General features: G+C 40.1%; 1 protein-coding gene across 3 annotated transcripts in view; it reads right to left on the reverse strand.

Moving 5' to 3' along the window:
- Window positions 1-963: 963 nt before the first annotated feature.
- The window catches only part of slc4a2b (solute carrier family 4 member 2b), a 57,334-nt gene continuing 47,860 nt past the window's right edge, over window positions 964-10,437 (reverse strand). For all 3 annotated transcript variants that reach the window (XM_015019028.1, XM_015019026.1, XM_015019027.1), the window contains 12 exons: window positions 10,061-10,245; window positions 9,214-9,433; window positions 8,473-8,679; window positions 7,715-7,863; window positions 7,143-7,337; window positions 6,659-6,889; window positions 6,142-6,231; window positions 5,906-6,072; window positions 5,134-5,387; window positions 4,897-5,066; window positions 3,898-4,071; window positions 964-2,691 (listed from right to left, as the gene is read on the reverse strand). In XM_015019028.1, the coding sequence (XP_014874514.1) occupies window positions 2,611-2,691; window positions 3,898-4,071; window positions 4,897-5,066; window positions 5,134-5,387; window positions 5,906-6,072; window positions 6,142-6,231; window positions 6,659-6,889; window positions 7,143-7,337; window positions 7,715-7,863; window positions 8,473-8,679; window positions 9,214-9,433; window positions 10,061-10,245 (2,123 nt within the window). In that variant the 3' untranslated portion in view covers window positions 964-2,610. The remainder of the gene's footprint in view (window positions 2,692-3,897; window positions 4,072-4,896; window positions 5,067-5,133; window positions 5,388-5,905; window positions 6,073-6,141; window positions 6,232-6,658; window positions 6,890-7,142; window positions 7,338-7,714; window positions 7,864-8,472; window positions 8,680-9,213; window positions 9,434-10,060; window positions 10,246-10,437) is intronic.

Genomic DNA, 10,437 nt, shown 5'->3' on the forward strand with positions numbered 1-10,437 from the left:
ATATATATATATATATATATATATATATATATATGCTGTGGGGTAAATATAGAGAGATTCAGTGGTGGGCACAGCTAGCTAAAAAGTTAATTCTGCCAAAGCTGAAACAATAATTCAACAAGTAATACTAAAGTGTTATGTCAACATGGTATTTGGTGTAAGCTAATACTAAAGAGTTAAATAGTATTAGTGAAACCAACACTAAACCACTAATTCCACATGTACTAGCAAATGCTAATGGTAAAACACTAATACAACATAGTATGGGAAGCCAACATTGCCATGCTAATTTGACACCATTAAAGCTAAAGCACTAATTCAAAGCACTATTTCCACATGTACTAGCAGATGCTAATGCTATGACACTAATATAACACAGTATACACAGTATTAGTGGAAGCTAACATTACAAAGCTAATTTGACTATAACAGAGCTAAAGCACTAATTCAAGATGGTATTAGTGGAGCTAAAGCTAGTGGTGCGTTCACACCAAGCACATCTGACGCGTCTGCATTTTGGTGCGTTCACACCAAATGTACTAGACACGTCAAGCGCGTCCAACGCTCAAAACTGTTCAAATCACGCCTCGCTAGACGCTTGAAACGCGCTGCAAAGATCCTCGACATGCCTCCACATAGACTGCGAATGTAAACCAGACACGTTTGGTGTGAATGCCATGAAGCGCTAAAGGGATTAATCAAGAAAGCCTGCACCAAAATCAGTTTGTTGCCTGGGGAACAGCCTAAAAATGTTTCCAGACACAAGAGAAGACTGAGGGTGTAATTACTGCCAATAGCCACGGCCTTGACGTGACATCCTTTTATGCTCAAGTGTTTACAAAAATATCTTAAAATCTTACCATCACAAGACTGTCGGTGTAGATAAAAAAAAAATGAAAATTTGTGTTTTTTTCTTTATTTGAAGCAGGGATGACATGTTCATAAATAATAAATAAACCCAGGTAAATAGAAAATACTTTATTTGTCATCAATGTCTGATGGACAAGTTATCAGCAACAGTCTCATGGACTTGTATTGCAATAAAAACAAACCTACACACTTCTTCATAACGACTTGATCACAGAATCTGAAGCTACACAGGCACACTGATCAGAAACAGACAGCACAAAACAAAAAAAGTGTTTGCATACATTAAAAGCAGAAAAAAACTTCTGTAGTATTCTTTAAGCAAACAGCAGTGATGCATAATCCAGAGATGTTTGAAAAGTGCTGAACACTAACGTGCCATCCTAAACACACGTGTGGGTCACCCCCCCCTCCCCCTACAGGCACTTCACTTTTTGTGACTTTTGACCCCAGAAAGGCACCATCTCAGTCAGGCTGAGGCACTCAGAGGGGAAAAGTAGTGTTTGACATAATGTAACAAAGTCAGTTTTAAAGTGTTTGACAGTCAAAGCTTTAACTGCACGATGAAAATGATTAGAGTTTAGAGTCAGATAGAGTTTAAAAAGCAGATACGCATCGATTTTCTTTTCAGTCTGTGTGGGAATCTGAAATGATTAGACTGTTTTAACACAGCAAAAGTTAAAATATGGAATGTTTTAGAGTGAAAAAAAAAAAAACGCAGGATCAGATCGGAGATAACCAATCTGCTGCAGCTTGTTATTCTAACCGTAGATATTTGGCACTGGGACAAAATGGTGACAACTTTACAGCATTTCCTCACCGAGTCACAACATATTATAACATTAGTGCCCTGCACATGTGCGAGGGGACAATTCAAGTGCATCTATACCGCCACTGTGTTTTTTTTAAATAAAAAAAGTGAAGTCTATGATGACAAACATGATTTCATGGCATTAATGTAACAGAACAATTGCATTTTCTGGTGAAACATTAACAGTAATTCAAGATCTCCCTCTGCTGGTGATCTTGCATCATTGCAGGCACTGAAATTGATTTAAACCGCAGCATCCGAGTTAAAAACAAAACAAAATGATGAAAAAGCAGGCTGGAAAAAAAAAATCCCTCAACTAAAGCCACACTACGAACACTAAGCAGCTAAAATAATTATACAGAATACAGTTCAGATTTGGTTTCTTATAAAAAGTGCTACAAGCTTCATGTTTAAAGTGATTGTCTAAAATAAGACAGAATGAGGAGGAAAAAATTGCTCAGTATCTCGTTTCCTTCATAAGGCGCTTAGTGGGTGTAAAAGGAAGAAAAAAACATGACTAGCACTAACAACATGTTAATGTTAAGGAATGTATCCTAGATATCTTCCACATATTCAATGTGAATCATAGCAACCTTTCAGGGCTAAAATGTTATCAGTTTTGCACATACGTCTACTGCTATATATTAATTTTTAGCTTGCAATCACTTCGTTTTATTTGGAATCTCTTGTCCCCTGAAATAAATGTTTAAATAAAAATAAAATGTCATGAAAAAAAATAAAGAAATAAAGCTAAATCTCTTCATTTTGTTGTCGCTATCAAACACAAAAAGGCGCCCAAGCAGAGGTGTTGTTGACCAGATTCTTCCAGCGAGCTTTACTTTCAAGTTTCTGACCCAGAGGTCAGCGGTTCTGATGGGCTTCGGTGTCGAGTGGAGTTGGATTGAGTGGCGATGCGAGGCCTGGGAGCGGCGTTACACGGGCATGTGCATCTCGGAGTATTCGTCATGACAATCGCGCTCGTCAAAATATGGTTCTGCATCATCACCGTCCAGCTAAAAAAAATAATAAAGAGAAGAAAGATGGATGTATTAATTTTCCTATATGTTAAAGTTTGATGATTTTCTATGATTTACAACTTAAAAACAAAAATGTAAAATGAAAACAAATGTCCTGTAGTAGTATTGTAGAAATAAGCTGGTTAGTTTCATGTTACTTTTGCATAATATTTTAAACCTCGATTCTTATGCATCATGATGTCCGTCTTATTTTTAAAGTTTTGATTGAGCTTTTATCATCAGGTGATTTCACAGAAAAACCAGAGGAAATGGCAACATACTGAGGCGCAGAACACAGTGTAGCCAGAAGGTGGCGACTGTCTTCCTCTTACATCCTGTTTTTATATTATTTCTTGTGTAAATATTTTCCTTTTGCTTCTTTTAATAGAACTACAATAATAAATATGTTATTCCACTGTCAAAAAAGTACTTTGAGTGTTTGATTCCTCCTTCCATGTTTAAGAAATCCTTCAATCTCCATGGCAACCATTCAGCCTATGCAAAACGCCAGGGTGGACCTAGCTCCGCCTTCCAGGCGCAGCTCCTCCTCTGAGCTGCATTTTCAGACCTACATTGCAATCCTCCCCCACTCAAGTCCTTTAGTCTAGCCAGCAGAAATTAGCATAAACTCTGGTAAAAATGTTAAAGGGTTAATAGAGGAGCCATGTTCTGATGACTTCCTGAAGGCAGAGTTTCAGAAAGAGCAACTTGAAATTGGACACTTTCAAGTTGTTGAATTACAAAGTGAAATTTCTTTTAAGTCATATTTGAAATGCATATAATTTGGTTAACAATTGAAGGCTACAGTTTCTCATAGTGGCATTTTTATGCTCTAAAATGCCACCATGCCTGGAAAACACAATTCTGCCCTTTTGACATTTTTACCTGTGCTGCATTGAAGTAGTTCATATAATGAGCTCAGCAGATGCATGCCAGGTCCACCCAGGAGTGAAAGAATCAAGGCACCACTCCAGTCACATGATGCAAAACTCCAAAAAGCTGATTTTACATAATACTGCCTCTTTTTGTTAAAATCCTGTCTTTTTGGGAAGGTTATGTCCAGCAATTTTGCAGTGTTATTGCAAAAGTAAAGCTCAACAAATGTAACTGCAATATTTTTTTTTAAAAAGTTGAATTTTTCACAATGTTTTTCATAAATTCAGCAATTTTAGGCTGCAACAATCAAATAAAAACTTGACTTACACATGCCATCTCTCTTTCATTGAAGACGCGACGCAGCACGAACATCTTGACGGGGACAGTGAGGAGGAGGACAAAGGGGAAAGCCAGAGACGCCTGGGTGGACATGACGGCCCAAAGGACGGCCAAGCACACCATCTGGATGCAGGTGAAGAGATGCATGCGCCACGTACGAACCTGACGGACACAAATCAGTCCAGTTTACCACCGGGAAACGGACATTTCATATCAGTACATGTCAACTGATATGATGAAACACTTATATACATTTTAATTATTTAATTACTGATTTGTTTTTTTTTTTTTGTTGTTGTTTTAAATATCTGAAATACTGCCAAACTGGTGGCATAATATTCTACTTTATTCACAATTTTCACTTTATTTTTTAGCAGTTATGAGGAAAAGTGTTAGAATCTTAAACTGCCGCTGTTGCTAGGTAACCAAAGTTGGGGGTGGAACTTGAATCTGCTTCTTACCCAGCAGGTTGTTGCTAGGTAACCAAAGACTGAGTCAGTTTGTTCATTCCACCAACCTAGCTTAGCTGGCCATAAGAGGTTAAAGCCTTTTCTCTGCCTACATCTCCCAGAATGCTGTGCAGTTTTGGATCAGAGTTCAATGAATATTCCATATTTTGAATATTCCATCACCAAAGAGTTTCCACCCAGCAGGCTAAGTATTGTTTATTTACTATTAATAACAGTGATAGCAAAGAAAAGTTAAAGAATCTCTTTGGTGAAACTTCAGTAAATAAAGTGACAAGTCACAGATAAAGGATAAAAAAAATGTTTGGACACTTTAAAATTTTATGTTTGCCTCTTAGACTTTATAGTTAGTGTTCAGGTTTTTGTTAATGCCATCCAATGACATAAGTTCCATTTTATTTATTTAACTCATTTACATGGTGAGCCGCTGGATGCCTGCCCTGGCGTGTTTTCTGGGGGAAACGCTGCAACAGATCTATCATCTGTTGATATCGATCACGCGTTTTTAATCTGGACTCACCTTGCGTACGTAGGTGTGGTCAGGGTGATACTTTGGCGGCATGAGGAGCAGCATCATTCGCTCTGTCAGCTGGATGCCATTGAGCGACATCACTCCCATGTAGAGGAAGATGCCAAACAACACGGCGAGGGGAATCTGACGCAGCAGGTCGCCGATCACAATGGACAGACCTGGACACAAACTCCACCAGTAAAAGAAGCTTTAATGGGAGCAAAAAGGTCCCAGTTTGACACTCACCAACCAAGACGGCGACCAGCAGCCCGGTGACCCTCTGCTCCTTCACCTCCTGGATGCGAGGCTTGTCTCCAGGGGCGACGGCTTTGCTCATGACCGTCAGGGCGTTGACGTGGGTCACGGAGCGAACAGTGGCGGCGGCCATCCACGGCAGCCCGAAGAGCGCCGAGGTGCCACCGAGGACCACGATGAGCAGCAAGTCCAGGTGGAAACCAGAACCCTTCAGCAGCATCCGCTCTTTCTTACTGACGATGAGCCTGAAGGAGAGAAAACAAGGAGAGTTTATCTAGAAAATCAAGCCTGATGCGGAAACGTAAACCTGAAGCTGCAAAATAAACAGAAACAGATGCTTACGACACATCTAATACAGCTGAGGAAGGAAGGGAGGATAAAAAGGCAAGCAAGGGAACAAGACAAAGCAAGGAAGGAGGAATTCAAAAAAGGATTAAAAGCAAAGAAAGCAAGGTTAAAAGGGAGGAAGCAAGGAAGGAAAGACAGAAGAAAGGAAAGCTAGTAGGAAGGAAGAAAAAGTGGAAACAAGGGAGCAAGAAAGGAATAAAAAGACAACTTGAAGGAAGGACAGAAGGAAAAAAGGAAAAACACAAGGGGGAAAGGAAGTAAGGGAAAAGGACAGAAAGAAGAAATCATTCTCCTTGATTTCATCTCCAGACTCAGAGGAGAGCAGAGAGTCTTCAGGTTTCTCAGCTTCCCGTCTGTTTATTCGCTGATTGACCATCTAGGTTCAAATCAAAATGGCGCCTGCGGTTCTTCTCACGTTGTGATCTGCGTCTCCATGAAGATCAGGATGAAAACCAGCAGCGCGGGAAGACAGCAGGCGAACATCATCCAGACGGGGAACCGTCCGTCCGAGCCCAGAGGATTGATGATCCAGCCTCGCTTGTTGGGACTCGTCACAGAGAAACCGCTGGGGACGCTCAGTTTCTGGACAGAGGACAGAGACGACACTCAGCAGCGTTTGGACAGGAGGGAAACCAAACCACTGAAACCAACCTGAGTATAAGTGTCTTCTATGCTGTAGTCCATCAGAACCATGATCAGGATCGCAATGGGGACCCCGAAGTCTCCAATAATCCTGCGACACTAGAAAATAAAACGCAAACTGGTTGGAAACGAAGAGGTGGAAACAACCAGTTACAGAATGTCGCTTCAGCAGGTTTCACTATGAACATTTAGCTAAATATTCAGTTCCTCCAGGAAGTTGTGATCGCAACTATTGATGCAAATTTTACAATCACTGACATTTTCTGTATTTCCCATTTTTCTGTCATTAAAAATGACATGCTCATACAATCTTCAACAGAGAAGATTAACTCAAGTTAATAAAGCTCTAAAATCATCTCAGCTTTAGTTTAAATAGTTGAAGATAATGACCCCGTATTGGAGAGGTGCCCAAAGTGTGGAGTGAGGGCCATTTTCAGCCCCTGCACAGCTTTTTACCAGCCCATTTAACAAAAAACATTTCCAGTGATGCTGAATACTTTTCATTGCATAAATCAAACTCTCTCACCCTCCCGGGGAAAAAAGCGCTGTTCTTGAACTTCCGCAGGTAAAAGGCGATGAAGAACGTTCCGGCCATGAGAACCAGAGAAAGCAGTGCCGTGTTAGGCTCCCCGGTAACCGTGACGACGTGGGTGTCATTGTGCTCCCTCATCGTTCTGTTTCCTAGTACGACTTCTTTTTCTTCTTCTACTGTGGTGCTGTTGACTGAGCAGCGTTTCAGCGGGTGCTCCTTGAATATCTGAACACAAAAGTCTTGCATTAAACACCAACCTAAAATTACGGCATCGTTCTAAATCTGGACAATAATAATTATTAATAATAACAAACCTTCAGTCGATTAATCTTTCAAATTAAATCCATCACACCAGATTAAAGGAGCTCTCATTAGGAAAACACTCATTTTGACCCCATGTTTTGAACAGCGTCCAAAGATTAGTCACTTTGGCTTAATGTCCGTTACGCAAACGAAAACTTCTCTCTCTCATGCATACCTTGCCCAGCTTGACGAAGGTCTCGCAGATGAAGATGAGGGAGATGAGGAAGGAGAAGATTTCCTGGGTGAAGCGGGAGACGTAGCGCACCAGAAAGCTGCCTTCGAAGGCCACCGTGACGATCACGATGACGATGAGCCATAACCCAATCCAGACGCGGCCCGTCAGGTACTCCATGTTGTTTGATTTGCAGAACTGTGGAGATGCAGAAGAGTGAGAAATGTGGACTAACCAGCGTTCATGTCGATGCAAGTCGTGGAAATTAAGTTATGGATCATTTAAGCTTGAAGTAAATAATTTTGTGTAGGAAACTGCAGCACAGTTGCTATAATTTAAGAGCAATTTAGAGCAAAAACAGCATAAATGACAGCATAGGAACTCTTTTCCACTTCTTCTTTTCCACTTCTCCACTGCCTTTGACATTATTAAAACATCTTGCACCTCCTATTTTCTGTCACATTTTAACAGTATAATTTATTCTGCTCATTTGGGGTGTACCTCAGGGACGATTCCTTGTGCCTTTCAATTTTACATGTCGTTTTTATTAAAATTAAACTTAATCTAAAACTTACACTATAAAAGGCTTCCTCAAAGACCAGAATGGGCCCAGAAAAACCAACGACCAGCAGCGGCTGAGCTCCGAGTAAGCAGAACAGGATTCCCTGGACTGCTGTCGAGATGATCAGCTCAGAAACCCCGATCAGTCCTTCAGTCTTCTCGCCTTCAGATAAACACATACAGAGTTTGTCAGTAAAACTTTAATTAGCAAAACATGAACAGAAAGAGATCTGAAAATCCTTCTTCAAAAGACCAGAGTTTAGTGGGCAAACATTTTCCAACTCTGATGTAGCTTTATTCTACGCAATTTACCTCAAAAACAAAAGAAAATACATCTGTTTGGAAGAAAAGTGTAATGTAAATAAGTGGAAATAAATTTTACCCAAGGTTGAGTCTTTAAGAGTTATTTTGCAAGTTGCACTGTGATTTGAAAATCTCTAATTTGCACATACTAAGAACAACAAGCAACAAAATGGAGCAGAACAATGTAAAGCTAAAGCTAAAAACATGAGACGCAGGAGTAAGCCTGAGTTTTTTAAACTGGTAGTTAACAAGACATGTGTTAGCTTGTGGAGAGGAGCAAACAATAAAAAGACTCAGTGAGTAGACCTATGAAGGCAAGTCAAACTGAACAGCTCAACTCAAACGATGGACAAAAACCAAAGCAGTAAAGTAACATAAAGGGTGTAAAAGCTTTGGAAAGGATTTATTATGCTCTCATTTCCAACATTACAAAACCCTGACATTATGAAATGAGGAGACACATCCGTACCTAGTAAACCTCCAAATGTGATAGCTGGAGAGAGAGCAGCAAAGTAGATGAAGATGACCGCCGCCATGCACTGGCTGTTCAAGGCGTCGCTGAAGTCGCTGATGTATTTTGGGTATCGACGCTGAATGTCTCTTATAAGGCCTCCGAAGGGGCGGCCCGTGCGCTCCAAGGGGTCGTCTGACTGTTTTGAAGGTTTGAGAAGGGCCTCTGGGTCAGAAAAGACATTCAAGTTGTTATAAAGCAGTTTATCTCACTTTTTCAGGCTGATCAGACCACTTGTATCATATTCATGACCTGTGTGGTTTAAGAAAAATCTACAATCAACTAAAACTTGGGCACCAGGTCCCTTTTTTTTATTGTTTGTAATTTTTTTTGTAGCATTACTCCACCCTTGAATTTTTTAAATTTGTTTTATGTAACAAGTTACCTTAAAAATTGAATTTTGGGTTTTCATTACTTACCATAATAATAACCATCCAATCATCTAAAACAGAAATAATTACTAAAAATGAAACTCTCTGAATGAAATATGTGATTGATTTACTAATATAAATCAACATTGCAATGATATTCTCACTTGTTAGGAGTTCGCAAAATGGTAACCATGGTGACTCAGGCAGCATATCAATGAAAGTTGTAAGTGTATACATAATGCAAAGTAATAAACAGTGATCATTTGACCAGTTTGCTGTTGGTCCTTAACACGATAAAATAATGTTTTCCCTTGACAGAAGAGCTGACCTTTGTCCTCGAAGCTTTTCGGCTCTTTAGCCAGCAGCTTGACCTGCTCTTGTTCTTCCCTCTTACGGAGCATTTCTCTCTGGAAGCGAGCAACAGAGCGAAGCAGCTCGTCGTCTCCCATCTCCGATGGCGGCAGAACGATACTGCAGTCCAAGAAGCTGTTGATGGCATTCAGCAGGTCCTGCCTGTCGTCCGCCAGGTAAGCTGCCTCATGAAATTGCTGTGGACAAAAGACAAATGCACAAAAATCAACTCAACATGTGTTATTTAGGACTTGTTTCACCAATGCACTCCTTGGGTTTGCAGCACGCCCGACCAAGGCCGAGTTTCACAGTTTCTATTTAGCTGGACTTTATATTCAGGTAAGTTTCACAACTGAATATAAGGGTCACGCAATAACACCAGAATAAAGTGTAATTGTTTGAAAACTTTTGTGATGATAATATTGAATAGAAAGTTAATCTTTTAACACATCAGCATCAAATCATTAGCAGGACTATTTCAAAGAAAGATCAACACAACTTGAGCTTATTACATCAGATCCTGATAATGAAGCTTTCCCCCCCTCATTAAAACTCTTAATTTAAGATGTTTCTGGTGAAACTGCATAATTTTTCTGCTAATATGATGACTACTTTCTGGTAATTAAACAAAAATTCTCGTAGCCTGCTTTTAATTCTCCATCACGCAACTCAGAGAAGGGATGACTAAAACTAAAACAAATGGCACCTTTTGAAAATATTTCCTGTAATTTCTTTAGAAAGAAAACAAGCAAAATCAACTAAACTGAGATCTGGCATGAGAAGCCCAGCCCCAGACAACAGCATCCATTTATTTTTCTGCTCACCTTGTCAGACATGAGGGTGGAGATTGAGCGTCCAATCTGATGGTAGTCCATGCTGGTGGTTGGAGGTCCAAGCAGAACGAAGAGGAATCTGACGGGAACAGGAACTTCCAGAACGGACTCCAGCTCCACCGCCTCCTGGAGCCTCACAAACGCCATGGTGGGCTGCTCCAGGAAGTCGACGCAACCTGGAAAAACACAACAAAAGGCAAAGGAGTATTAAAGCAGATGTTTGTTTTTTTTTTGCTTTCCTTTCGGTCTCCACTCCTCCTAAAAAAAAAAACTTAAAAAAAAAAAAAAAAAAAAAAGGAAAGAAAAATTTTTGGCCAATAAGTTAAATTTTGCCCCGCTAGAAATGTGGCGATTTGAAAAAACTCCGA

Source organism: Poecilia latipinna, unplaced genomic scaffold (assembly GCF_001443285.1).
Source record: "Poecilia latipinna isolate Pla-1442-1.1 unplaced genomic scaffold, P_latipinna-1.0 Scaffold2359, whole genome shotgun sequence".
In the NCBI taxonomy this organism is placed as follows: Eukaryota; Metazoa; Chordata; class Actinopteri; order Cyprinodontiformes; family Poeciliidae; genus Poecilia; species Poecilia latipinna.